At 48.6% G+C, this 27,638-nt stretch overlaps 4 protein-coding genes across 11 annotated transcripts; 1 reads left to right on the top strand and 3 right to left on the bottom strand.

Annotated features, from left to right (window-relative positions):
* Nucleotides 1-32: 32 nt before the first annotated feature.
* fam228a (family with sequence similarity 228 member A) lies at nt 33-2,897 on the bottom strand. Of its 5 annotated transcripts, none has more exons than XM_029140267.2 (9): nt 2,672-2,895; nt 2,422-2,504; nt 1,287-1,433; nt 1,143-1,214; nt 807-1,001; nt 665-724; nt 533-581; nt 286-430; nt 33-199 (listed from the first exon to the last, which is right to left on the bottom strand). In XM_029140267.2, the coding sequence occupies exons 1-9, from the start codon at nt 2,853-2,855 to the stop codon at nt 55-57; spliced, it is 1,080 nt and encodes a 359-aa protein (XP_028996100.1). In that variant the 5' UTR covers nt 2,856-2,895; the 3' UTR covers nt 33-54. The 5 variants fall into 5 exon arrangements, with proteins under 5 accessions (XP_028996100.1, XP_028996099.1, XP_028996101.1 ...); XM_029140266.3 differs by having other exon boundaries at nt 1,287-1,436; nt 2,672-2,893; XM_029140268.2 differs by having other exon boundaries at nt 1,287-1,436; nt 2,422-2,481; nt 2,672-2,812.
* A 1,821-nt stretch (nt 2,898-4,718) lies between these two features.
* Nucleotides 4,719-9,243, bottom strand: gnpat2 (glyceronephosphate O-acyltransferase 2). The gene is made up of 16 exons (XM_029140265.3): nt 9,097-9,243; nt 8,329-8,523; nt 8,075-8,251; nt 7,859-7,988; nt 7,647-7,774; nt 7,501-7,576; nt 7,262-7,413; nt 7,051-7,181; nt 6,687-6,928; nt 6,052-6,309; nt 5,892-5,971; nt 5,671-5,811; nt 5,497-5,596; nt 5,321-5,414; nt 5,112-5,173; nt 4,719-5,027 (listed from the first exon to the last, which is right to left on the bottom strand). Exons 1-16 carry the CDS (start codon nt 9,106-9,108, stop codon nt 4,975-4,977), a joined length of 2,031 nt encoding a protein of 676 aa, XP_028996098.1. The 5' UTR covers nt 9,109-9,243; the 3' UTR covers nt 4,719-4,974.
* Nucleotides 9,244-9,662: 419 nt separating this feature from the next.
* On the bottom strand, nt 9,663-20,468 carry lpin1b (lipin 1b). 2 transcript variants are annotated; one of them, XM_029140262.3, is made up of 20 exons: nt 20,196-20,468; nt 16,572-16,775; nt 16,389-16,484; nt 14,814-15,100; nt 14,377-14,484; nt 14,161-14,284; nt 13,788-14,088; nt 13,585-13,678; nt 13,322-13,506; nt 13,132-13,225; nt 12,982-13,051; nt 12,409-12,501; nt 12,273-12,334; nt 12,068-12,191; nt 11,836-11,984; nt 11,655-11,741; nt 11,423-11,575; nt 11,211-11,325; nt 10,925-11,028; nt 9,663-10,818 (listed from the first exon to the last, which is right to left on the bottom strand). In XM_029140262.3, the coding sequence occupies exons 1-20, from the start codon at nt 20,268-20,270 to the stop codon at nt 10,644-10,646; spliced, it is 2,700 nt and encodes an 899-aa protein (XP_028996095.1). In that variant the 5' UTR covers nt 20,271-20,468; the 3' UTR covers nt 9,663-10,643. The 2 variants fall into 2 exon arrangements, with proteins under 2 accessions (XP_028996095.1, XP_028996097.1); XM_029140264.3 differs by lacking the exon at nt 20,196-20,468 and adding an exon at nt 18,370-18,552.
* Nucleotides 20,469-21,138: 670 nt separating this feature from the next.
* Nucleotides 21,139-27,542, top strand: gpatch2 (G patch domain containing 2). Of its 3 annotated transcripts, none has more exons than XM_029141534.3 (10): nt 21,139-21,340; nt 22,079-22,322; nt 22,411-22,961; nt 23,126-23,190; nt 23,318-23,515; nt 24,065-24,185; nt 24,495-24,534; nt 24,651-24,715; nt 24,913-25,001; nt 26,328-27,542. In XM_029141534.3, exons 1-10 carry the CDS (start codon nt 21,291-21,293, stop codon nt 26,495-26,497), a joined length of 1,593 nt encoding a protein of 530 aa, XP_028997367.1. In that variant the 5' UTR covers nt 21,139-21,290; the 3' UTR covers nt 26,498-27,542. The 3 variants fall into 3 exon arrangements, with proteins under 3 accessions (XP_028997367.1, XP_028997368.1, XP_040925510.1); XM_029141535.3 differs by having other exon boundaries at nt 21,140-21,340; nt 22,411-22,958; XM_041069576.2 differs by lacking the exon at nt 21,139-21,340 and adding an exon at nt 21,384-21,724.
* Nucleotides 27,543-27,638: the final 96 nt, after the last annotated feature.

The raw sequence follows: 27,638 nt of genomic DNA, 5'->3' as shown, positions 1-27,638 counted from the left end.
AGTAGAAGAGACTACACTAGAAGAGAAGTGAATCTTTTATGGTGCAGATGGATTTTATTTGGACATCGACAAGGACTGAGGCTCCTGTAAACCTGGTGCTGGTTGCTGGGGACCACATCTGGAGAACCAGCAGCTGCGTTTGTGGCACCGTCCGTCTGCTGTAGCGGTCGCCAGCACATGGTACGGGATGGTGCAGAGCCTGGGCACCACGCAGAGTTACGGCTCACGTGAGCTCTTCTACAGTTCAGCTGAATGACTTTTATTGAGATGGGTTTAACTTGGTACCTGCTGGACTCTTTTCCTTCAGCTGGAGGTTTTGATGCTGGATAATATGAGGCCAGTAGGCTTTTAGCCCGAGACGTCCCAGACTTCACAAGAGGACGACCGCTCTGAGGTAACGGCTTTTGGGGTTTCCTTGTGCATTTACGTCCTAAGATGATAAATTCTTTAGTTATGTTGGCGTAGCACAAATATATTTTCACACTATTTGAGAAAATGTCACCAAAGAAACGCAATAGAATAAGAAAAGTACCTGCTTTACAACAAAGAGACATTCTGTGTCCTTCGTGCCTTTCATGCATCTATAAATAGAGCAGAACATTCATTATCAGAAGCAAACACACCCAACATGATATTTGAGAAGTATTGAAATAACAAGCATCACCTTACAGAGGAGAAAAGGATTATACTCCGCTGGATCGTAGGTGTCTAGAAACACAAAGCCCTGAGGGTAGAGGACCTTATAGCAGTTACAGTAACTAACCAAAGAGGGCAGGTTCTTGCATAATGCTGAGCCACAGCGTTACCTTGGAGTTGCAGTGACCGATGTACTGACTGTATAAGCTCTGGCGCCTCTCGGCCTCCACCGGGCCACAGCTGGACACATGTTCCTCCACTCTCCTCTGCAGCGGCAGCCACACGCGCTCAGTCCAGCGCTTGTGCAGCAGCTCCTTCCTCCTCAGCTGTGCTACATCCCACTGGCTAAGAAACAGCTCTAATTCCTTAAAGACATTTAAGCCAACATGGAAATTATATTCTTTAATTATGACTAGGTTTATTGCAACACACTGAAATAAGTGTTACTATAGAGATGAGCAACAACAACTTCAGACAGTGATATTAAGTAGCTTCATGTAACTTACCTTCATAAAACCTGTGTCCAGTAAAGGTGGGATTGTTTTTTTTGCCTGTTGATTTTCAGCCTCCATTTTTACCTAAACGATGAAACTGTCCAGTGATTAAATGCAACCCTGGTGCGTGCATGCACGTTGAGCTGAATGCAGTACCTGCAGCTGTCTGAGGAGGGTGTGATGCAGCCGGTCCTTTGGTCTACGTGATGAGCCATCTTTAGTGTGGTCTCCTCTGAAGCATCCACTGATGCCCTTTGACCTCGTGCTTGGCAGTAACACAGTCTCTGTAGCTTCTGTGGCCTCCTTCTGAAACACCAGCATAGTTTTGTAGACTCTCTGCTATAACTATGTGACACTATGTATGACTATGTTTATTGCTGTACGCACAAGCTGCAGTGAGTTTTAGTTGCAGAAATCCTTCCTACCTTATGTAAAATTAAACTAGATAGTAATTATAAGGCTCTTTAACATAACGCCAGAAAAGTAACTCAGTTTTCATCTCTATCATAACAGAACAGAGGCCTCAGAACATGAGCAACTACTTAATCTAATGAAATATTCTGACTCTGAAGCACACACCAACTATAAATAGACAAAATGACTTAGTGAAATAACTCCTAAATATATAAAGATTCATTATTAATTCTTGTAAAGCTATCAGAATGAGACACAAGACCACAGCAAATAAAACCAAAAAGAAATAAACATTTTTAAAAAGGAAGAAGTTTGGACAGTCCAGACACAACGGTGTCAGTGGACAGAAAACCAGACAGTCCGGCAGTGGATCATGTCACTGCCTGGAAACCAGAGCCACTTCTCACTGTTACATTATGGAACATGGTTTATTTGTGTTTGTCTGCTTCAAGTAAGCTCCCAGTATTATTTCAAAAAGTTTGTTCATTTCTATTACTTATTCGGGATCTTGTATGCTTTTTTTCTCATTTCTGGTGTTCTTAGTTAAATGACTATTAACAGTGGCCACTGGATCTGTCTACAACCTGATAAAGAAGGCAGCCATGCTGTCGGGGACCCAGACGGCCGACCACAAGTCAATCTAAAGGAATGAGCAGGAAAGCGGTGAGAAGCAGCCATCAAATGCATTCACAAACGTGGGCCAGGCCTCTCAGATGCACTTTAAAAGGCTGCTGATGAATTATTAGTTGGCAGGTCAGTTTCACTATCGCTGAGAAGGGGGAAAGCGTGAGTGAGAAAAGAAGAAAGGACTTTGGAATAATGTTCTATGCACAAAAAGGCTGAGAAAGAGCAGGAAGTGTTCCCACTGAAATCTTACCTGTGATTTAATGTGGACCGCGATCGCACCAGCGGCAGCGTTTTTCTTCCCAGTATTCATCTTCAAAATGTAGAAAAAAAGGTCTGTTGATGACAGATTATATGAAAATAGTTTATTATTTGCACAGATGCCCCCTTTAAATCCTACTGCAAAGACATTCAGTCACTTTATTCTGGGCCCAAACTGGCAGATATTGCATGAATGTAGCCGTTATAAGAGGCGACCTTGCGTTGCCATAGAAACCTCTTACCTTCGTTGACTTGGGTCAAAAGTTCAGGCGACAAACGGCAAAAGTTGGCGAACGCTTGACCCACCACCGTCCAGCTGTGGGTCAGAATCTCGTCGCGTTCCACCCGTAACGTTGCAAAGCGCGCTGCCCGCCGGTTCTGGTTCGCCGGCACTCCTCCAGGTGTCCGAAGGCTTTGCGTTGCCATGACAGCGGCGCACAAGCGATCCAAGGGCGCAACGAAGCCTGTGTCTGCATTTAATAAACTACCGGAAGATCATGTCATCGTTTATTTGCATTTTTTTATTTTAGTTATTTATTATTTATGCGCCATAATAACAGCAGGATATAATACTGTATCTATTTTAGACAAAGACAAAGGGAGTTTATCCCATCCTGTCTGGCGCTCACGTGCGTCCTGGCAAACAATCATTTCAGAAACAGCCTCTAAATTAATGTTCCCCGGGCGCAGTTTCCATCTTCCACTTCTGTATATTCAGAGATCTCCGCGGACGTGAGCCCCGCTGAGCACACCCCCCGGGCCCGTAAAGCCGCTATTATAAAGTGCAGTAGGTGAAAGGGTTGTAGTCTCCTGGTCTTAATGCGCGTGTTGACACCCTGAAGGTGTTCCGCACAGGCTCGGACTCCTGCGGAGGATGCGGCTACTTAATGTCCAGGTATTAGCCGCATAAAGGCGCGACGGGACGTGGCCAGATCATAACCTGGAGCGCGCGCTTCCATTCGTTTGCCTGCGCAGGACGGGGCCGGCCACATGGATTGGTGGACGTCGTTGGCGGCGAGCATTGCCCTGCTCTGGGTTTTCTGCTTTATAGACGGTAAGAGACGTGCTTAGCGGGGGCTGCATTCGGATTTTCACAAATTCACAACCAGAAATGTGCCGCAGGCAGCGGGATTAAAGGGTTAGTCCGAAAACGTTTCACTGTAATATTTACATTTTAAAAAACATTATTGAAATGTCGAGCGATGTGGCAGGTGCTGGGTGCATATTGATTTCTTGGATGTAGAGATTATGACCTTTTTAATATTTACGCACAAGTACATTTTTCAGCTAAGCCTCTTACTGGTTTTTAAAATATTGTTTTACTAACGGTTTGAAGACCCGAAGCTGTAACTGAGAGAATCCGAACATTAACCACGTCTTTTTGGCGTTATTTACGGCTTTGGGTCGTTTTACCGGCTTTGCGTGCTCAGGCGATACCTGCCACGCGCGCGGCTTTTGGCGGACTCTAATCCAGTGGCAGACGCTGTAATGGCTGCTGACATTAGCCACGGTGTCAGATTAGACCCAAGATGACCCCGCGACCTTCTTATCCCCAGGCAACGCCGTGCTCGAGCTGCGCCTGCTCTTCCACGCGCTCACCAAAGCCGCGTGCCACCTGTACCTGGCGCTGCTCCCGCTGCGCAGGGCCGTCACCCACTTCGCCGACTGCGCGAGGCACCTGGTCAGCCACGCCCAGCAAAACCCGCCCCCCCACGGCTACCCCCCCCACGGGCAGCCGCTGGCCAAGAAGGGCACGCTGCACCTCCTGGAGGGCATGTGCGTGGTGTGCGAGACGGTGCCCAACCTGATGGGCGCGGCCCTGAGCGTGGGCGCCGCCTTCTGCCACATGCTCCAGGGGGCGTTCTACGTGCTGGCGGCCACGCTGCGCACCATCCAGGTCAACCTGTTCTCGCAAATGAACGGCGAGAAGGAGCGGTGGGACAAGGAGCGGCACCGGGCCAAGGAGAGCGAGAAGAAGCTTAACTGTAAAGTCCTGGAGTACATTTCTGTGTTCTGTCAAGACCCCGTCAGCGCGTTGCGCATCAAGGTCGATGTGCCACCTGTGTATAGATAATTTATCTCCCAGTAAAGCAATCCACTGGTTGTCTGGCACATCAGAGGCCTTCTTCTAACTGCTGAGGGGTTACAGGTGCACACAGTGTTGAGTCGTTACTGAGAGACAGGTTGAACTTTGACCTCTTGGTTTTCGCCCAATGTGCTGAGGGAGACGTTCCAACCGGATGAGAAAAGAATTGCTAATCACGTGTGAAGTAAAGAGAATGCGATGCATTTTGTTACATCTGTTTTACATTTATTGGTATGTAAAGAAATTGAAATAAATGTCTCGCATCCACGAAACCTTTGGGATCCGTGTCGGGTGTGTGTAGCTTTATTTAACCCTGTCTAGAGGTTGAGGGAACGTTGAAAGAGCTGCGGCCGCTGAGGACCAGGAGAAACTGGTTGGTCTGAGGGAAGAAAATGAGAGGACGGAGGGATCAGCCGGGAGTGTGCGCAGATTCCGAAAGTGGATTTATTCCAGCGGAGACTAAAGTCTTGCGTCAGGTGCAGTCTGGAGCATCTGCGGGGGGATTTTCCCAGCTACCGTGCGTGAGGGAAAAGCAAACAGACACAGTCAAGATATTTTTAACTCCCTCCGCCTGCTTCATCCTCCCTGCAGCTTACTTAGGATGCCTGCGATTCTCCCACACGCCGCCTTGTTGACGCTGTACTCGTCCTCCGGGGACCTGGGGAGACGAGAAAAACCGCCTGCAGAAGCCTGACGTGCAGCAGTTTGGCCCGAGAACCCGCGGGCGGCTTCTCAAGCGCCGCCGACAACGAGCTTAACGGCAAACAGATTTGCGGGGGGGGGGGGGGTTAATCCCATCGCTCACCCACTCAACTTTGTCACAGCCTCCAGCCTTCGCAGGGACGACAGCGCGTTTTTGTGCATGTCGGACGACAGGGCTTCGTAGGTGTGGAGCTCACCTGCACAGAAACCACAGGACCAAGCAGGTTCATCAGACGCAGGCGAATGGAAACGTCGGGCGTCGCGTCTGTCACGTTGTACCTGAGAGGATGAGCTTCGCGGCCGCGTTCCTGACAGCGGCTACAAACTGCTTCTCTGTGATCACGTCAGCTCCCTCGTCCGACAGGAACCTGAACATCGCCTGGACAGATGGACGGTTCATCAGTTAGTGGCGTCTTACAGAACATGTATTCAAACTGAATATTAGTTTACAACCTGATATGAGTCCATGAAGGGCTGCAGCAGCGTCTGCAGGAACTGAAGCACCTCCGCTCCCGTTTCTGACGCCGTCACTTCCTGCTGACTGATGCAGAGCGCTCTGCACTTCTTCAGGAAGAAGCACGCCTCCTCGAAGTCCTGGTTGACGGATGTTCGGAGGTTTTAAATTATCATTTTGATGATATTAGTGTTTTTTTTTGCTCCGCTGAGGCTTTTACCTGAGCCGAATTTCCGGGAACGAAGATGAACTCGTGGGAGAAGACGTCCTGCAGGAAGCGGAAGAAGGCGCAGAGCTCATCTGCGAACAGAGCAGTGGGTCAGGGTGTGTGTGTGTGTGTGTGTGTGTGTGTGTGTGTGTGTCGTACAGTGTTCAACCACCTGTTTGCTGGCTCTTTGTGACGTGCATGGCCGTTGCCAGCAGGGCGGGACGCAGGAAAACATGCAGGGCCTGGTTCCTGTAGGACGCCAGCATGAGCAGCGGCGCCGCCGTCCTCAACGCACCCTCCTCTGCGCCGACCGGATGCTTCCTCGCCGGCTCTTCCTCCTGCACCAGGTAGGCGCGCCCGTCTTTACGCCGAACTACGGCGCCATGAAGGGCCGCGGAGGAGGAAATCACATCCGAGTCTGGGACGCGTCCTGCAAAAAACAAAAAAAAAAAAAAAAAACTCTGCTTTATCTTGATTTGAAAGTGACCTTATGTGCGTCTGCGTGGCCTGCGTAAAGTGAGACGTTCCCTGAGGTCCTCTTAGGGAAGGTTACTTAACGTGCCTTAATCCACTGAGCATCTCCTAAGTGAACCTGAACGCTTGTGCCAGCTCACATTCATCTAATCTGTCTGAAGGAGCCTTCAGTGTCCTGAGGCGAGACCCTGACAGACTCTCGCCTACATTAACTCTGCCATGTTGCCTTGTAATGCAATGTGTAAACGCCCCCTAGTGGTAGTTCGGTGCAAGTGCACGTGAACAAAAATAAAATGTACACCATATATACACCAAATCCTTCTCCTCGCTTACTGGGCCAGTTCAGGCGAGCCCCAAAGTCCAGAGCCAGCTTCCTGAGCCACAGGGTTCGCTCTGTGAGCTGACGCCACGGCAGGCCCCCCTCCGTTAGCACTGTGGCTGGGGCCTGGAGCAACAAGCAGGCCATCAGAGACCAGGGGCCGATCAGAGAGCCCTCCTCCTGGAGCCGCACCATCACATGAGCCAGCCAGCTCACGCAGGCCTGGGCCTCCGCGCTCGGCTTCCGCGGAAGATCCCTGAATGGGAACAAAAGGGGGAGAGAGAGGAGGGAGCGAGCGGCGCGCAGCACGTATGGCACTGATACACAGACGTGGGGAGATAGAGTCACCGGTTGGAGCTTTGTGCCGAGCGTTCCCACCTGGGCGTGAGGTTGTACTGGCAGCGCTTTATCTTGCCCTGACACAACTGTCTGGCCGACACGGGGCGGCCAAAGTTCACGTGCATGCTGCCGTAGTTCTCCTGGAGGACTCTCCTGGCCTTCAGCAGGCCCTGCACACAGGAAACCAGAGTAGAGTGGAGTAAAGCGTGCTGGTGTACTGGTGGTGACTGGGACCACTCCTGCCGCGCACCGTGGTGCTCTCTTTGGGCTTGGGGACTCCCAGTAGCTCGTGGACGAGCAGCGACTCCTCCAGCACCCGGTCGTAGCTGACTGTGATCGGCACCAGTGTGACGTCAAACACCTCGCCTTTGAAGTAGGGCTCCAGCACCATGTGCATCATGCCTGCACACACACACACACACACACACACACACACACACATAAATAGTGTACCAGGCGTGAAGCCCACATGCACATTTGCACACTCACCCAGCTTGGGTTTCAGAGATTTCAGCGTGCGACTCCTCAAACCTTCCACGAAGAACTCCAGCGGCGCAGCGCTCGTCTGTGGAACACAACGACACCAGCTGACCTCCAACCGAGCCTGCGGAGGAGCCGCCGTCCCCCTGCCTCACCCTCACGATGGTTTTCACGTATTCCGACAGCACCGCCCAGTAGAGCCTCTCCGAGCCGATGGCCCGTCGGATGAAGAACGCCCCCGACCGGCGCAGGATCTCCCCGACGATCTTCATCCCTGCCAGAGCTTCACACGGCACAGACGCACAGAGGTCAGAGTCTGCCGTCACGCCGAGCGGCGATCAGCGGCCGATTCCGAATAGATACTTGCGGATGCCTGCAGCTATGACGGGAACGGGGATGTCGTATGTGAACAGGACGTAGGAGATAATTAGGAAGTCCATGTAGCTCCGGTGGTTGGGCATCAGAATCACAGGGCCGTCCTTAACGGCCTGTTGGAGCTGCAAGGACAGGAAGGTTAAGAGGCGGCGCATTAAACCCCGCATCAGCAGCAGGGTTTCATTCTGGAGCCTTTCGTGGTTCTGACCGTGTTCAGTCCGTCCATGTTGACGTAGACGCTGCTAAAGAGCCTCTTCAGCACCTTGGTGACCGTGTACGCCATCAGCCGGATGAAGCCCAGCTGCAGGTTTTGCGACATCTCCTCCAAAATCCCGCGAGCATCCTCCCCGACCTCGTCCGGGGACGACCCCGTCTCCGCGGCGACCTGAGGCGTCCGCGCAAGAGAGAGAGGTCTGACTCTGGCTTTTCTCTGCTGTGCTGCTTAAAACGCGCGTGTCCCACCTCTTTGATGACGTAACGCAGATACTGGGACTCCAGCACGGTTCGGTTGAGGTCGGCTGTGGAGGGCGGCGGAGCTCCTCCGTGGGGGTGGGGGTTAAAGGTCCTGAGTGCGTGGCCAAGATCGCTGCGGAGTCTCCGTTCTCCCAGGAGGTCCGTGAACGCGTCCTCATCGGGGGCTCTGCCTGAATCCCTGCACTGCGGGAGGGAGACTAGTACATCAGACACAGATGTGATGCCCCGTGACTTTCAATGTGGTGGGGGAATAAAATAAAACTTATTTGGGGACTTTCCCCTCTGCTGCTGTGGATCCACAAACAAATCAAGGTCTTTATTTTGCAGCGCAAATAGGAGAAGAGAGAGTGAAGCAGAGGAAATGTAAAGAAACTATGTCTTCTCTATTTCAGACGTGAAGTCTGCGGAAATGCCTTGAATAAGTAGAATAAGGAATATAAATATTTTATATTTTAAAGTCGGTTATGCGCGAAAGCAACACTGATTGTGTGCACAACGTCTCTTTTGTGCACTATGACCGGCTTAAAGTCGGTTTCAGCCGATTAAACATCTACTTATGAGGGTTCAGACTGTTTCGGAGTAGGTGAAAGTTTGTGCAGCTCGGCTCCGCTGCGCCGCTAAACGCGCAGCGCGGCTCTGAATCCGATCGCGGCGAACGCGTCAAGTGCATTTTCCGCTCTCGACACAAAACCTCCGTCTGCGCGAAGTTTCTACGGACGCGTCACGCGAAGCAAAAGACGCCGAGAGGACTCTTACTGTGCTCGTCATCCTGGATCTGCTCTGCTCCGCTGCTCGGCTTTCGCTTTCTCGCCCTCCGGAGCTTCCCACGACGCGAGGAAGCAGCCGACGGCCGCGGCCAATGGCGACGCGGCGTTCGGGGAACTCCTCCCGCGCGGCGCTGCGGGGCGGAGTGGCGCGGCGCTGTTCGGACGTGGACGCCAGCGTGCGTGGCGCTGATTTCGCGGAGCGACCAGATGAGACTTTGGAAAGATAGGTAAAAAAGTATCCACTGACCAGTTTAGAAAAGGCAGATGTTTATAAATATGTCGATGGGAGTACTGGTTTGGGGAGTCACTGGCATGTCAAACATCCGTCATACATTCTGGGATAAAACATTAATATTATCAAGTAATTTGCTTTAATTATAGGACAATATTGCGGGTGAAGGCTGGAAATATCCACTTTAACGGCACCTACAGCTGCTGGTCTCAATTAAGAGTCTGATTTAATCGCGCGCTAATTATAAAAGCGGACGCACTCATCATGTTAATAGGCGCTGCAATAAAAGGAACACTGGCAGATAACACAAGCATAAACACACACTGTTTTCCCAAAGCACCTTTTATTGACTCATTACACAATTTAACCCTTGAACTGATCAACAGAAAGAACAAAGGGAGTGAAGGAGCATTTTATAACAGTCAAGCCAAAACAAAAACACTTTTAAGATTGTGTTAAACTCTTTCTTGGAAAGAATAACAGTGTTTCAGCCTCATACACATAAATCCCTGAACAGGTACAGACACACCCTTCACACCGTTCACTCATACATTGAGTAGATGATCACATTATTGACCTCATGTTAATCTGTAACGTGTTCACTAATACTGTCTCTACTGCCCTCGCTTGAAAACGATTGTCATAGTGTCGTTTAGCTTTGACCTACAAAGGAATCAAATGCATAAAGCTTCATTCAGGAAACCAGGCTCAGACACTGGAAGACCAGCTAGGTGTATGATTTCAAATACATCTCACTGCAGCCGTCAAGCAGACACTCTCTGTAACTCTGTAATACTATTTGAAATACTAATAAATACTGACTTGACTGATTTCTTTCACACACAAAAATCCATACATGTAGTTTATTTATACTGTACTTTAAAATAAGAATAGACTGCATGCAATTGTTTGCATTTCCGTGCTGAGTAACAATCTATACCTGCTTCGATTATAAAAGTTCAGAGTAAGAAAATAAATTTGGCACAAATGTAAGTACATGTGTGAGTGTGAGCACTTCTCAACACAGACCATAGATATATGGTGTGATACACATGTGGTAATAACAATTTTTTTTTTACTAAAATAGTCATTCCAGAAAACCAAAGATGCTAAGCTGCCTAAATAAATTACTAGAATTTCTCATATACATACGTCTAGTGCAATGTTTGATAAAAGTGCGCCAACAAACGTCTTGTGTATATTTCACACCAGATTCAGACTCATGACATATCCTATAAAACAATATCACATCACACGTGTACCACATACAGTCAGTGCTGCGCCTGCTACACGGCCACAGGCTGTCAGCTGCGGGGGCTGGGAGTGTGTGGGGGTGTAGTTCCCTGCTGCTCCACGTGGGGGAGCTGCTCCCTCCAGTACGTGAAGTGGCTGTAGGTGTCTGAGCATGGGAAGTCTGAGGAGGAGGCTCGCATCATGAGGGGGAACACGTGGTCCACTATTTCACACAGACGAACGTAGCTGAAGGCGGGAGAGAAATAAAAACAAGCGTCAGCTGTGTCAACACGGTTAGAACCCCCCCCCCCCCCCCACGCATCAGAACCGATGAACCGGACACAGGACTTACGATGAGATGTTGGTCTTGGCATGTTCCTGCACCAGTTCACCTTTAGGATTAACTGTGAAAATCCTGTTCAGTGGGACTCCTACTTCTTTATAGGAATAAACATCCTACAGTATAAAAGAGAAATGTTAGTTGTTAAATGTTTTTCAGACCTTTGAAAAGTTAGACATATGAGATTATGACATAATATAGTGTGTGTGTGTGTGTGTGTGTGTGTGTGTGTGTGTGTGTGTGTGTGTGTGTGTGTGTGTGTGTGTGTGTGTGTGTGTGTGTGTGTGTGTGTGTGTACCGTCGGTCTGTTGCCAAATGCTGCGTAGAAAGGCTGTGTATTGGGGTAAAAGAGGTTCTTGATATCAGTGAGACACTCCACCTTGAACTTCTCTGGTTTCTTTTCAATCACCTCCCTGTTGTCAAAGACACACATTACATCACATCACACCACACGGTGGGTCAACTACTGCATCAGCACCCAACAATGCTGTGTTTGAGTGTATGACAGACCTGTGCAGAGCTGAGAAGAGGCTGCTCGGGCTGAGCAGGACGGGGCCCATAGGCAGCATGGTGCCTCTCTCGTTGACCCAGTTGAGGTACCCCCGGGTCATGTCGGCCATGCCGATGGCCCGAGCAGAGCAGTACAGGAACTTGTAGCCATTTCTGAGGGAGCCAGAAAAGGAATGAGTGTCAAATATGAACAGAAACTTATAGCGTGTTCATAAGGTGGTGGTGAACGTACTGGCTGACTTTGTGGTAGAGTTGAGCAATGCCTTGGTGGGTCCAGTCTTTCCCCAGCGTTGGCAGAATGTGACCCAGCGTGTCCGATCTGGAGATGTGTGCATTATCGAAGGACGTGTGAGTAGAATAAAATAAAAATAAAAATATGATGTAACGTAGCATCATTTACACATGGCTCTCACCTGGTGATGGTTCCGTCTATGTCAGAGATTATTATCTTGTCGTCCCAGTTCCAGAGGTAGATGGTCCCCTGGCAGCGACAGGTTCCCTGGTACTGCGTAGTCACGCTGAAGATGACGTCGTTGGGCCCGTCGTGCAGCTGGAGCGACATCTGCACGGCGGCGAGAAGTAATGAAGGTAAGAATTATTTTAGAACGTTCTAAGCGGGCGGAGTATTAAGGCCAAACTCCTCACCAGCTGCTCGGAGGTGAGTCGGAGAGTTTTCTTATAGGACACGCCTCCTGATGTCGGCTCTGACTGGACCGTCTGGTTGGCTGTTCTCTGGTCTTCATCACTTGACGAAGACTCTTCTTTATGCCTGTTTTCACACATAGTTATAGTTAACAGAAGAGTAATCGCATGGTAAATCTAATGATGACATCATTTGTATTTCTTTTACCTGTTTGAGATATCTCCAACCTGCTCAGCAGAACCACAGGCACCAAGCTCAGAGACTGACGCCTAGATGGGAACAGCATTAAACTACTTTACTCACTAAACAAATGTACTGTAACTGATCATCAAAGGGAAATTACCGATTTGGAGTTACTGTTTCTGCCTCTCCAAGAGAACCACCACCTCCCTCCTTTCTTGGGCATCTTCTCCTTCATGATGTTCTCTACTGCAGCCTGAATGAGGACACGCACACAACACAAGCAGCCACAGCACAGTAAAAATCCAATACATCTAAAAAAAAACTGAAGCCAAACCAGACCATAAATTAAGAGTAAGACACAGGTAACAGTATGTCCACAGCTGGAATGAAGATAGTTTGGCGGAAAAAGCAAGTATGGGTGAGAATTGTTTGCAAGGAGAGGTTGAGAATATAATGGAGACACGTCTGACGTACAGATCTGTAGTCCAGCACACCAGTCAGGCAATGGAGAAGAAACTCTAAAGTTGAGTAAATATAACCGAGGCAAGAAAACTGAAGTAAGAAGCGATGGAGTAGAGGAGGCAGTGACGAGGTACAGAAAGAGAGAGGGAGAACAGAGTTTAACATTCCGCTAAAAGTGTGCAATACCATTCCCAGTCACAGGGGGGCAGTGTATCCCTGAACCAAACCAATGTGGGTCATTCGTATGGGTTGCTGTGTATCAGTGTCTTACCTTTGGCAGGGGCTTCTGGAAGGCCTGCATCGCCAGCATGAGCGGCGCCGCGGTGCTCCAGTTGTAGTACCTGAAACGCATAATGAAGTATTTGTGTTTGTTTGTACGCTACTGCTACGACACAAACACCAGCCGGCGGGGATGTCTTACTTGGAGCCTATTTTTATGACGAGGTTGGGGTCGTCGATGATGGAGGGGTTCTCTGCGAACTGCTGGTAGGAGACGATCTTTTCCGAGAACTCCTCTGCGGGACCATACGGGCAAACGTGGGCACGGTCAGCGGGGCTTTTGCACAGCATGTGTGGAGGAGAGTGTCTCTTACAGTAGGTGAATCCGATACCTTTAGTGAGCTCCCTGTTGTCGGTGAGTCCTCCACACAGGGAGATGGCGATGGACGGCAGGTCAGACATGTGGTCGCAGAAGCTGTCCACGCCGCTGTCGCCTCCAGAGCTGAGTGACTGTGGGGAGAGGCTGGTGCCGTGCAAGCCTGGGTCGGCCATGGTCCTCGCTGGGGCCCCGCTGTCACTAAACAGGCGGAGGCATGTGTATCGTCACCCAACAGCTAACCAACAGTAAGAGGGGCCCCGTGGCCGTGTGCTTTACCTCTTGGGGAAATAAAGGGCTGCCACTTCAGGTTCCAGGCCGGTGATGTCGTCCAGGTAAATTCCATCGGAACCAAGATGGCGGCTCCTCTTGTCTGCAGTGGAGTAAAGACAGCAGAGATTCACATGCAGCAGTAAATGGTTTGATTCCAGGTTTTAGGAATGCAGTTTTATGATAACTGGATGAATAAAATGTTAAGGTACCCTTTCTCTCGGAAGGAGAGTCTGTCTTCCCCAGTGGACGTGGCACCATCTCCTCCATGTCGACGCTCATACGCGCGGCTTCACCCTCCTCCATCCTCGCGGGGTTCGACTCCACGCCGACTGAGACCGGCGTTCGCCCTGCGACGCCTCTCTCCCCCATCAGCAGCTTGAGCGGCGTCTTTTCAGAACAGGGTGCACGCGGCTCCGAGGACGCCCCACGAGCGATCACTCGGAAGTGCGTGCTCTCGGATACGGGGATGGATACGGTGCGAACGGGCGGAGGGTCCGGGAGGAAGTGTGGCTGGAAGCAAATGAGGACGATCAGTACAGTAGTACAGGACACAGCTGCTGTCTGTGCACAGTGGACAGGCACCTTCGCAGCCTGCGGCAGCTCTCCCCACGCCCAGTGCATGGCCGGATTCTGACTGTCTGCGTCGGATGGCTTGAGTATCAGCTCAGAGTCACTCTTGGGCGAAGTAGGTCGAGAGTTTCCAGGGCTGAGGGACAAAGACACGACACATCCAGCAATTATCGATCAGTGTTTTCTCTGCATGGTACCATTTACTGTAGGTGCGTGTGAGCCGGGCACCTCTGGAGAGGACTCCATTCTCCATCTGAGCGGGTGTAGATGGCAGACTGCTTGTAAGAGCCGCTGGGTGGAGCAACCTCTTCTCTTAAGACATCCCGAGACGAAGACCTGAAACACGTTTCATAATGGTGTGTAATCGGCCCTTCACCTCTTTCCCAAGACAGCTTTTACAGAGACAATGTGTCTGGACTTGCTGTGCTCTGGCACTAAAAACATGTCTCATGGCTGAAACACTGTCTGGTTTATTATGCCTCCAGTCAGAAAAAAGAAAGAAGTCACTGTAAATAATTGTACTATATCTACACTGGAAAGTGTTCCCATCCAGTGAACATAACTATGCTGATGCAGTGTTTTCCATATGGTCGTTAGTGTATTATCAGTGTACTGTGTACATGGCAGCTGCCAGCCTCCATGCTATTTCCACCTTTCTTCCTCACCTGTTGCCTTCCATCTCCGTTTCTTCATCAGAGCTGATGTCTATGGTAAACATGTCTTCAGTCCCAGAGTAGTCTCCGCTCTCCTCCCTCCTCAGGCTGTCTGCCCTAGTCTTCCTCCTCCTCTTCCTTCTCTTCTTCATCAGCCCGCTGCCGGTCTCTCCGTTGCTCCCCTGGGAGCCCACGGTCTGTATGGGTGGCCCAGAGCTCTTTCCTTTCAGAGAGGAGCTCATTAAAGCGGCTACATCTGTCAGAATGGGAGAGGTGGCCAGGTATGAAGGAACCACTTCCTGTTTTGTGAGACAAAAGCAAATCAATGAGCAACTTTCTGAATTCACACAGTACGATATTAGCAAAGAAGAAGGTATAGAAACTGTATTAATTTGAGTTAATCTTTGTGCAAAAGTTAAATGTTGCATCCCGTTAATGTGTAATAATAACTCTGAAGCTCCCAGACACCCGTTGTTTTGCACATTTTTGTCTGACATACTGTTTAATCAGCTGAGGAAGCACGTTGCCAAACACAACAGCCAATTCAAAACAAAATCCCAACTTCTGCGTAAGAACACGTTTCTCATCCCTCCTTCTAGGAAAAGGAAAGTGCTTCCTGTCTCTCCAGGGACCGTACAAATGAGTATTTGTGTGCACACGTGGAAAAAGAGAGAAGGAGGGAGAAAAACCGAAGCTTTAACCATATGATTTGTGGTCAGACAATACTCGTCACGTTTTCCTTCCCTGTGCCAAGAAAGAAAAAAGCCTCCAGAAGCCCAGTCCCCCCCCCCCCCCCCCCCCTCGTTCTCCTGGGCCTGGGAATCTGACACCACTCTGGGCAGAATAAATCACCCACTTCCCTTGTCGGAGTCGGGCCCCTGCCTCAGTAGTTCACCACTTGTTTATGGCTTTCGACTGCGCACTTCTTCATGCGACAGCACAGGAACACGGGAGTGTGGCAACACGCGTGACTTCATTTTTTAGGCTGTAATTCAATATGATGACATGAAAACACGGACGTGGGCTTTTTCTAAGAAGGAGGCTGTTTTTGAAGTCCTTGGTCCTGGACTCTGGTTCAGACTCCTACAAAAGTGATTGATTAATTTTACACAACCCCTTCAGGTTGTACCGCCTGCAACCGCTTCATCTGCTATGACGGGTTTGTGGAGTAGCTGGACTCCACATATAGACAGCTTACTTATGATTTAGCACGCTTTTTCAGTCCTGTTTGCCTTATTCATTCCTATACTACCACAGCATCTAACATAGGTCACAAACCCTGAGCTGGTAAATGAACAGAGGAATGCTGCTCAGCCAAAAAGGAAAGGAAGAAATTCTTGGCTACTGTGCCAAGACTTCTCACAACGTGGCCTTATTCCGACTACTGGTTGAAGGTGGAGAATGCTGTGTTGTTTTTATTCAAACTGCTGAAATCCTTTTCTGGGGCTTGACAGATGTTGTACAACCCCAACAATGTGCGAGGCGAGAACGAGGCAACATTCCTGGGCCACTGGGTTCCTCGGTTCCCAGACATTCAGAGGAGACAGGACGCAACCCCTTCTCAGTTACAGCTGTGCTCGTCTGTACCTGATCATTCTCTGTTTCTTGCACAAAGAACGCTTCTCCGTTGTCCCCGAGCTTCATGTGCAGGTCCACTGGTTCTCCATTGACCTCCATGTCCACCTCAAAGGGAAGGAGTACATTACTGACTGGAACTTTGATCCCCAAGCATGTGAAAGAGCTCTCGTTGGCCTGTTCCTACGTCCTTACCACTTTTTCTCGGGACCGGAGGACGCCCATCTTGCCGAAGCGAACGTGGAACGGCGAGCACTGCAGCGAGCCATCGGGCTGCCTCACTACAATGACGTCAATGCAGCCGGAGAGGGTGGCAGGGTTCAGGCCTCTGTACAGCTCCTTGACCTGGACGAACACCTGGCCCGCCAGCTGGCCCACGTAGTTCATGGTCTGACGTGTCTGGCGGAGCAAAGGGTGAAAGTAGTGCAGTAGTTTGGGGGGGGGGGGGGGGTGGATGGGACAGAAGGAGTCATCAACAAAGCGTCTAGCTTGCAATTTGACCAACAGGTTTCAAAACACTGGACGCAGCCATGCCTTAAATTCAACAGCCTTCAAAAGAAGACGTGTTTATGAAGCGCATGTGCTGTGCCTTTCTTCAGGCTGTCATTCCTTCATCGAGCTGATATCAATGCTCCAATAATAGTCTGAGTGGCCTTTGAGCGGTTGGTTCACCATTGAGTACGTTTGTATGTCCCCCCAGGTCCTCTACATACCACAGCCCGGTGCCTCTTCTACTGTTCTTGATAGATCTGAAAATCCTGTCCAACAGTTATGCCAAACACGAGAGGTCGGGAGGTCAGAGTGGTCTGGTGAGCATGATGTCAAACCCTCTCTGGTGTTTCACTGCCTGAGCCAAAACACTTCCCTCCAACTACACAACATCACAGTCCTGATAGTTTTGTCCCTGGGTTGCTGTTGTGTTTTTGTATCTTTAATTAGTGAAAGTGAAAAGTGAAACACACACTGGAACAGCACTGACCAACATCTGATGTCACTGGCTTTTTAATCTGCTCACACCCATGTTTACTTGAACAGAGACATTAGAATGGCATAACTCTGATAATATCTGTCACCTATTCAAGCATTACACTGAAATGCTTGTTTTTTTTGTAACTATGTGTGAATGTTTTTGTTATATGATGTCATTATAAAGTAATTTAAATTTAAACTGTCACAACTAACACATAAATGACTAACAGCCAAATACAGCAAACCCTCATTTGTAAAGCTTTAAACAACTGTGTCTGTCCTTGATTCAGTCGTCAGTGACCCTAAAAATGATTGCAGCGCCAGACAGGGCTGGATCAATGTCAACATATCCCGCTTTAAACGCGTGACCAAAGGAAAATGCCCCTTACGGAGCAGCAGGAAGTTCTAAATTTAGAGCGTCGGGTGAATTCAAGAAGACGTGCCCGTGTCTGATTGCTGAAGTGTCTCTTCTAGAGCCTGTATTAAATTATTAATCCCACTTTTCTTTTTCCACAGAGGCATTGAGTTGCAAAGCAGCGAGCTCAAAGCAGAGTGAAACGCTGCCACACACTGCTTCATCCAAAAATAGAAAGGAGGAACAGCACTGCTTGGTTTCAAAAGCAGTTCTTCTGCGCGACACCTTACTCCTCATCTGTGATACAACTCCACCAGCCTTTGTTAAGGACATTACTCTGGGTTTAACAGAAGTCTGCTCATCCATTTAATGGGTTTCCTACTGGAAACACTCAGCACTTACTGTAAGATGTTGTAAGCTGACTATTGCACAGACTCAACACATACTGTACCACAGAGCATTGTCACACTAATGAACTCGAGTGATGAATTACTACTTTTATGCAAAATGTTATTGTGTGTTATAAAATGTGTTATAATGTTATAAAACACAATAGCTGACTTACAACACTCTGCTGTTATTACCAATAAATAAATAAACATTACACAGCACATAAAGTCCATTCATAAACAGGAAGATACTGTTAACGGTATCAGGACAGGCTCCTACCTTTTACAGCAGCTCGTGAACATGTGACACCCTTCAGAAACACACCAACCCCAGCGTTTCCATGCTCCAGTCTTATTCTCCTGCTGATCTATCTGCCTTGTCGCAAATCGGGCTTTTTAAGTCCGATGGTCTTGTGTCCTGCTTTGACTGCCTGTGTTTTCTCCCTTTCGCTGTCTCTTAACTGCTGACATCATCCACGGGGGAAAAAAACTCTGGCCAATCAGCGTCGAGCTGTTGAGTTGACTAAATCTTCGTCTCAGTTGCCAGAGTGGCAACAAAATTACGGCCACGGCAACTTTGTAGCGCCATACAACGTTTGCGTAGAGAGTGAGTGAACGCAACACATGCTTTATTACGGTTAATTAAACGTGACCATGTGCATAAAATTGGACGACACGTATATATTATCTTTTATGAGTATTTGTGTGTGATTTAAATGGATATTTTACTGCTTCGTATTCTCGCGAGTTTTTTTAATGACCGTTGAGGGAAACTACACCGCCGCTATGACGACGAGAAGCAGCGCGTTACGTCAACGGAGACATCGAGTGAGTGTGAAGCAGTGAGGTGATGTCTCTGGCCAATCACAGCGCTGCGTGGCAGCACGCGCGATGCTGGCCGTTTCTGCCCGTGTAAAAGTGTGCCGGGGGGGATGTGGTGGACGTGGGCTGCAGCTGATGGAGCTATGCGGGTCTGTGGAATCAGACTAAGCAAATATTTAAGTTTTCAGAGTTTGTCGTCAGTCCTAAACTCACAGAGACGTTTAACAGAACGTTTCGCCCTGGGTTAGACGTGAAAGTCACTGTGCATGTGCAGTAGTGGGAGCCAGGCTGTTGTGAGCGTGCACGTGCAGGATCGATTCTTTTTTCCAAAGAGCGAAGCAGCCGCTCACGACTAAACCAGCGAAGCATGATTGCTTATCTTTGTCAGGGTTTTTCACAATCAACCTCTGAAAACACTGAGTTTATTGAGTGTAGGTTGTTATCTTGTGTACGCTTTAAAAACCCTCACGGTGTCTGTGGCCAGATGAGGTAAACACAGGATGAAAGGCAGCAGAGATGACGTATGTGTAATCGTTAGATCTGCAGATGTGTTATTATTACCATTCTTATATCAATATAAACCCCCCTTAGGAAGGATCATTTCTTCTTGTGACATGTACCAACTGGCACTGGAACCTACACGTGCAGTCTTAATGCTTAATGTTAGTGTCACCACATTCTCCAAGGATATATGAGCCACACAGCTGAGCCCCCCCCCCCCAAATGTTTCTACGAACATGTTACTTTGCCAGGAAGAGCAGAACAGTGTGGTCGTCCAGTATCCGATTACGAGAAAAAACACACACACAACCTTATCATCCATGTTTTCACCTTGTTTTGGTTTTCTAGATTTCTTAAATTGTACTTTTTCGCATGACTGCAATAAGACGACTTTCACTTTACAACAAAAACAATCAAATAGACCAAAATAGTGGTAATAACTTTTGATAATTTAAACGGAGGAGTCACACTAGATTAACTCCACACAACTTGCCTGAACAATTAAGAAACACTGACACAAACTAGTCATTCTGTTGTCATCCATCTTTTTAGCTGACTCAGCGGGGACAGGTTGCCTAAACATATTTGAACAGTCAAGAACAATCTTGTGACCTGAGAGTCACAAGACCTGTCAAAAACGTTATTACAAACTGTGAAGAGATAAAGGTTAAGATCGACTATATAACATTGCATAACATTATTGAATTATTGCTCTGCTCTGTAAAAACGAGTAGGCCTAAGTTTTCACGTTAGATGGGTCTCGTAGACATGCAGATGATTTACCCAGCTCCAGGTTGTGTCAGGGGCGTACTGCTGGACAGCCTCATCCAGCTCTTCGCCATCATCCGCCGATATCATGATTCCATAATGTGCGTAATCCCAGGGTTGCGGATCTCGAGTCTTTGCTGATTATGAAACTCCCCTGCAGCCTAGAACATCGTGTCTTCACCCCGTGGGCCACGTCAAGTGTCTGACTGCCGTGTGCAAGTGGCCTGCATCTTACTAAATTTACCTGGGCCCCTGAGCGAGAAACCTGAGACGGTCCTGGAGTGGTGGTCATCCACTAGACCCTCTGACTTCTCAGGCATCCGAGGAGGGGACACCTGTTGGATTGTTTTTCAGAACCTTAGCTTGACGTCCTCAGTCACCAGTAAGACTGCAAATGACCTCAGCACAGGCGCCCCCCCCCCCCTCCCAACGCATGCCTTGCAGTTTCCTTTCATTTGCACCTTTCTCTTACGGCACCACAGAGACAGGGACACCTGTTCTCGCTCTCTTGTTTTTTTGAGCATGATGATGCTGAACACAGCGACAGAACCAGAGCACCTGTTGCATGTGGCAAAGTTCAAGTGTCAGTGGTTCACAGTGACCCCGACTGACCACTGTAATTAATATTACACAAGTATGTAGCTGATGTATTTGAACTGGTGACCTTTGGTCTAAATTGTTACAACCGGCGTTTATTACAAACATAAAGACAACAATGCCCTCTTGTGGTCAATCAGACGAATAGACGTGACATTCGAATAAATAGTGTTGCGTTCACTTGCTTCATTTAAACTTTTAAATATAACATTGCACAAAGGTAGTTGTTCTTAAATACATATAAATTTATAGACATCGTATTCCTCATAATATTAATAGAGGTTTTATTTTATTTATTTGTTATTTATACGCAAATATCATTTCATAATGTCAATCGTGATTTTTTTCTGCAGTCTTTGAAGACAGCATGCTACCTCTTGCTGCTTTCACGGTGTCCTCCTCTTGTCGCATATCGATCCAGCTAGCCGATCGTTAGCTTTTGTGTCACGATGGTGTCTGAGTGTGGTTTGTCCGTTGTTTCTGGCTAAGGGTATCTGGCACTTTACGGCTTTAATGTTCCGCGCAGCTAATCTAAAAACCATCGGCAAAGCGGGAACCGGCTGGTAGGTGGTCTTTGAAATCACGGAGACGTAACGTATTGTTCACGTCCACTCCACTCTCGTCAATCCGCCGGCTAGAGCGCTAGCAATGCTAACAGGCTAATAGCATAGCTGTTTCGACATATCAGTGTGTTTCTTTTGTTCTCTATTTGTCCGTGTTAGTCATTGTAACTGCAGACAAGACGGAACCTACATTATCACGGCAATCGCTTCAGTGATAGTGGGGCGCTACTTAATACTAGCCAGTTAGCTTAGCTAGCTTTTAAAGCTAATAATCTTTAACGAGGGCTAACGCTGAAGCAAAATGTCGAATATGATTTCAGTTGCATTTGGTTAGAACGCGCAGACTCTTTTAGTTTGACGTCTGGCGGAGTTCGTAACATTTGCGTAAGTGCTGACATGTACTCTCGTTATCAAATCGGGTGTTGGCTTTTTCTTTGCTCGACGAAAATACATCAACATTGTACTTTGTGATTGTACTGCTATGACTGCTAACTTAACCAAACCTCGCCCTGTTAATCCCCACTCCCAGTTAAACTAGTTAGCACTAACTAAGATATCTGTATCTATTAATGACTAAGCTCTTTGGTGTTCTTCACTAATGGCACCATATAATTGCCACACATTTTACAGCCCCCTATCCCAGTAGATAATCCAGTGGCTCCCATAATGTTTTGCTAACTCTGTTAGTGGTTTAATGCAATACCAGTACAAACTGTACCACGTGTTTCATCATCTCAGGCACTTTCGCCGGACGATGGACGAGCTGGTCCATGACCTGGTATCAGCGCTGGAGGAGAGCTCGGAGCAAGCTGCCCGTGGTGGTTTCGGGGATGGAGGGGATCACGCCCTGGCAGTGGGCTGCCTGCTGAAGCGGCAGGCTCGCAAGCGGAGGGGCCGGAAGCGGCGCTCGGACAACCCACACCCGCCGTGGGAGTCGGGCCACCTGAGCGAGGGCTCCGAGTCCAGCGTGGAGGAGCACAAGGTGAGGTGGAATTTCGAAAGCGGGCGTTTCGAAGACGCGCGTCTGTCAAGTGGTGGTTTTGTTCGCTCTCACGATGTTGTTGTTGCAGGACTATCGTGCCGGCATAGGCGGCGTGTCCGCCGCCAACAGCCACGCCCGCGACAACAGCGACTCGGATGAACAACTCGGCCCCAAGCGTCGCACCCCTCTCACAACTGACATGGCGCGGAGCAAGCGGCCGCTGTGGCCCGACGACCTCGCCACCCTGGGGGCCGCAGAAGGAACTCGCAGCCTCCGGCGGCGGCGCAAAGTCAAGCGCATGGCTGTGGATCCGCCGGCAGAACCGGAGCCGCCTTCCTCCACGATGCTGGGGCCTCCACCCGTCCCCAAAGCCCGTGTTGGGGGCAGGCCGCACAGGCTGGGTGCAAGTGACAACAGGGGCGCTATGGAGCTCTGTGAAGGCAGCCTGCTGGGCCCAGCCGGGGGGAAGAACAGGGTAAAGAAGCGGAAGCTGGCCACCCACAGGCTGGGAGCAGACGCTGCTGATGAAGGGGTGGTGGTGGAGAGTGAGGACCCCATTTCTTCACCAACAGCGGGATCCAAGGATAAGATGGAGCTGGAGGAGCAAAAGGGCTCGGATGAAGACATGAGTGACAGGTGGTTAGTGTTTTGAGTTTGTATTCCCTTTGTGTCTTCTGTTACCAGCGCCCCATTGTCTTTGCTTCTCTCTGTTTCTAAAAATTAATACCTTGTAGGGTGTGGGTGTGAGATGTGACTAATTTTGATATTGTGCTTTGTTTCTTTCACTGTTTTTTCTTCTGTAGTGAAACCAGCAGTGTCAGTAACAGCAGCGATGGCGGCCTCTACACCAATGATGAAGGGAGACAAGGTGCATGAAACTGTTTTGTTGTTTGTTTTATATGGTGTGTTGGTTCCATATAAGTAAAGATGTAAAAGTGTAACGCAGCATTTCAATTCAATTTATTGTAGCCTGACGTCTGCAGTCTCTTTTCCAGGTGATGATGAGCAGAGCGACTGGTTCTATGAGGGGGAGCATGGCTGTGGTTCAGCCCCAGGAGGTGCATGCGGCATAGCAGGAGTGGTTCCCTGGTGGGAGCGGGAGACGGGGTCAGAGGAGCTGGACCTCGCTGACCCAGTCTTCAACAGCATCCTCACGGGATCCTTCCCACTTATGAGCCCTGGAGCACAGAGAGGTAGGCAGTCACACTGGATCTGATTGTATGGAATCAATGTTTATGCAGGATTTGATGCACACCGGAAACTAAGCCCTTAAGTTTTACATTGTTTTTGCAGTCTCAGTCGTGACCAGTAGGAGGCGAGCACTTCAAATCAGAAAAAATAAAGCAGATACTGGGATTAAAATATGCCTAATGTTCAAGATGCCAGATTTTCATCCATATATCAGAGAACGCTAGAACTAGAGAAGGCAAATTCAAAAAAACACCCAACTTGCCCATTACACTTATCCAACTAAGGCAGGGCTCAATCCTGGTCCTCGAGAGCTACCGTCCTGCTAGTTTTCCACTACTTCCTGCCCCAGCTAATACTGATCACCTTGACCAGGTGTGTTTACCCAGTCAGCAGCTTACTGACACACCTGATCTAGGTAATCAGCCGGGAGAGTTGGAAAACCAGCAGGACGGTAGCTCTCGAGGACCAGGTTTGAGCACCCCTGAACTAAGGCAATTGTATTTAAGAGTTTTCAAGTTAAGGAGCTGATAACCTGCTGCTGTGGTTGACAGGCTTCCAGGCCAGACTGAGTCGTCTCCATGGAAACCAGCAGGCGTCCGAGGCAGCGTTGCAGGGAAGCTCCAGCCAAGGCTTCAATGACAGGCTGAGCAGGCAAACCCAGGACTCACATGAGTGAGTGCGTTTTTCTTTTTTTTTCTTTTAAATTGCTATTGGTTGTTATCTGATCATACACTTTAGAGTTTGTTCGAGTTTTTTGAAACATAGATTGACCAATAAAATGTATTAAACTCTAGCAAAGTTCTTCCGGTTTAAATGAAAGTTAGACTTCCAAATTAAAAGGATCTTTTTCTTTGTAAAACTTTCTGGTGGACAAGGGCCAAAAGCTCACTTAACGGCAAGAAATGGTGATAAATGCCAGTTTGGTGGCTTCCTGTGGAACACTAATTCGGGGCCTTAATTACAGTATTGTATCTCCAACAGGCCGTGGTTTAGCTCGGGCTCAAGGAGGGAGCATGGACAGGTGAGCAATGTTTCTTTACCTAATTGTATTCCACCTCAAATGGGAAGGAATTTTGACTCAGATTTATTGGTGGGGCTTGCTAATAGTTGACTTTCGCTCTGTCTCTGTCTCTTCAGCTGCACTGGGACCCACGGACAGACAGAGGACACCGGAGAAGCTGTTCTGTGAAAACGGCCAGCAGGTGAGGAGAACGGATCGACATCTGTGATGTGTAAATTTGATTTAGTGCGCGCTTTGATTTCTGCGGCAGTCCAATCAAGATAACTTGCCATTGTGATCTCGGCGCTTTATCTTCAGACAAATAAGATTGCTTTCCCAGGGCTGGTTTTGATTAAACTAATGCTGCCATATTGTTGTGCTGCTTGGCTGATTTTGCAGACAGACCAGCGGACACCTGGGCTCTCTTTGTACAGGGGACGTCAAGCGGAGGAGAAAAGCAGCCCCTCTCGGTTCCATTGCACCCTCAGGTATTGGGCGCACACCCAGCCACCCCTAACACACCATCTGGTGCTTAATACCAACTGCCCCTCTCTTGGCTGTCTCTCTCGCTCGTCCCTCTCTTGGTCAAACTCGGTACGTTCACCAGGCTGCTTTCCTCCTCGCCTTCTGCCTGAGGGAGTGGGATAGGAAGCAAAGTTCTCATACAACATATTTTAAAAGGGTTAAGTCAGAGAACCAAGTCTCTTATTCCATCCAATCTCCTCCTCCTCCATTATTAAAGCCTCCTTTAGCCTCTAACCCCATTTTCTCCTAAGCTTTGTTGGACAAACGTCAACTCAAGTCATGCTCTCAGAGCACAGATACTGGATAAGCTCTTAGCCAGTTACACTTATGGATCACCCTCCCTCCCCACAAATCACTCTTTTTACCTCTGGGCCAGTTGATGCTTCTTCATATGAAGGGTGAGGTGGCAAAGCCTAATGCTAAGGCTAAGTCCCACTGGAAGAAAATTATTCTAAAACCGTGTCCCTTTTCTACCATGATCTATGCCTTGATGTTGTAACTCTGTAGGATGGTGGACCTCACCAATGACATTTTGGCCTATAAACTATGCAGCAGCTGAGAGGCTGCACACATGAAACATGCTGATCCTCAATCCAGGGGTTTGGGAACAGCAGGTTCCAAACCCGCATGCTCATAGTCTGCCGTGACCCACCTGTGACTCAACAATCGCATTTGTAAATGCACAGGCTCTTACCTGCTCTGCATGCAGATAAGGGCTGGATTAAAAGGCTTCTGCGTCTGACTGCGCCGCACAACTTCCAGGAAAAGTGAAGACACGGTGACCACGGCCGGTGCGAGACAAATGTGGCTGTACTTTCCCTCATTGGATGTATTTGCCTCGCGACTGGAAATGTGGCTAAGTGGATTATGTGATTACATTACTTAGATGTATCGTCTTCAGAGGAGCTTAACAGTTTGAATGGAGTGTCCCTGGCCGCAGTCAGACGTGTACCAGACAGTGGACACGATCACAAATGTGAAACAAGAAGAAAAATCATAAATGCAGTTAATTAAGATGTGGTCGTGCATGATGGGATTTTTTTAGTCCTTTAGCTTCCAATTAGCCTTTTTAAAGGTCTGTTAACCTTGTTCCTTCAAATGCACAGATATCAAACAGTTTCTCCTCTTCACCTTTGTGACCGTGCATTAGAAATGTGATTATTTCTCCCTTCCTGAGCTGTGTTTTGTCTACTCTTGTTAGTCCTAAAATGTTATATAAAGTCAAATTTAGAGAAATTGTGCTTGTTGTGAAGTTGTGCCTCACTCAACATATGACCTCTATTTCTCAGGAGTGGTTGGGGAGAACGCGCTGCCCATCCCTGACACCAACATGGGGAACCGCATGCTGCAGAGCATGGGCTGGAGCCCAGGGATGGGTCTGGGTCCAGAGGGAAGGGGCATCACCGAGCCCATCAGGGCCACGCAGAGACCCAAAGGCACCGGGCTCGGTTTCAACTGAAGGTCCCCGCTGTTTGAGTACGAACCTGGAGCAGGCTGGGACTAGACACTCCAATGCGTGGGGTGTCGCATGAAGGGAATGAGCGAGGTTTGTCCCAGCAGCGAGTGGAACTTTCCCATATTGGGGAAGCTACAGGAAGCCTGGTATATCCTCAGAGTGAGTGACTGTAACTGAAGCGGAGCTGAAAACCAGACTTCTTTCAGACATGTCAGTTCAAGCAAGTCCATGTTGTCGCCAATGACAAACGCCTGCTTGTTAGTTTCAGCTGGTATGTCCCTCCCCACCCCCGTTTACCTCGGACGCCAGCGTTATAAAGCTTGGACCTGCTGTCGTCAACCACAGACTGAAAGCGGCGCTCAAACGCACCAGATATAAGAGCGACGACTGTTTCCAGTCAGTGGTACCGGTTAGTGAGCCAGAGATAAATGATTTTGTCAAAATTGCACAATATATATTTGGAATCAAAGACTTGCCGAACAGGCCATACCTCAAAGATCTGTATTGTAGGTTCCTTTTTATTTTAAAAGACTTTGAAGAACACTGTACGGACGTGTTCCCACCCTATTTCAATGGAAGACGTCATATCATCACAATGTTATTGTCTGTCCGATAACAAACCCATTTCCATTCATTTAGCAATAGTGTGTATGACTCTATAGCCGTGGCTGCTGCAGGGTTTGTGTCTCACATTTGGTCCTGTCTCACCCCGTGTGCTCCTGGAATGTGTTTGTCCTGCGGTCTTGGCCATCCTCAGTCCCTGCAGGTGCAGATGCTGATACTGTCACTATGTCCAGACTTTGGGGAACATGTGTCAACCACAAATGAAATGTGCTAAATACAATGTTCTATTTAATGTTTCACATCCGACCTTTTCATATGATGCTGTCACGTCAAAAGAAACTCCCACGTTCACGTCCACTGATGATTTGGTTCAACAATAACATTGTTTATATTTTTATGGGGACTAATATAAGCTGCAGAAAGCAAAGCTGCACTAGTGTCAGTTATGAGTGGCATCAATAAAATGCTGTTTAATTGACCACTTTCTGTTGGTGTTGCCAGCTCTGCTGCTTTTATTCAGTTTATTTTTGCCATCGCACCCAGGTGGATTTTGGTCTGACGCCACTGTGAGAAAAGGTCT

The sequence above is a fragment of the Betta splendens genome, chromosome 24, assembly GCF_900634795.4.
Source record: "Betta splendens chromosome 24, fBetSpl5.4, whole genome shotgun sequence".
Classification (NCBI taxonomy): Eukaryota; Metazoa; Chordata; class Actinopteri; order Anabantiformes; family Osphronemidae; genus Betta; species Betta splendens.
The sequence above is the reverse complement of the archived record's forward strand: the minus strand, read 5'-3'. Positions and strand labels throughout refer to the sequence as shown.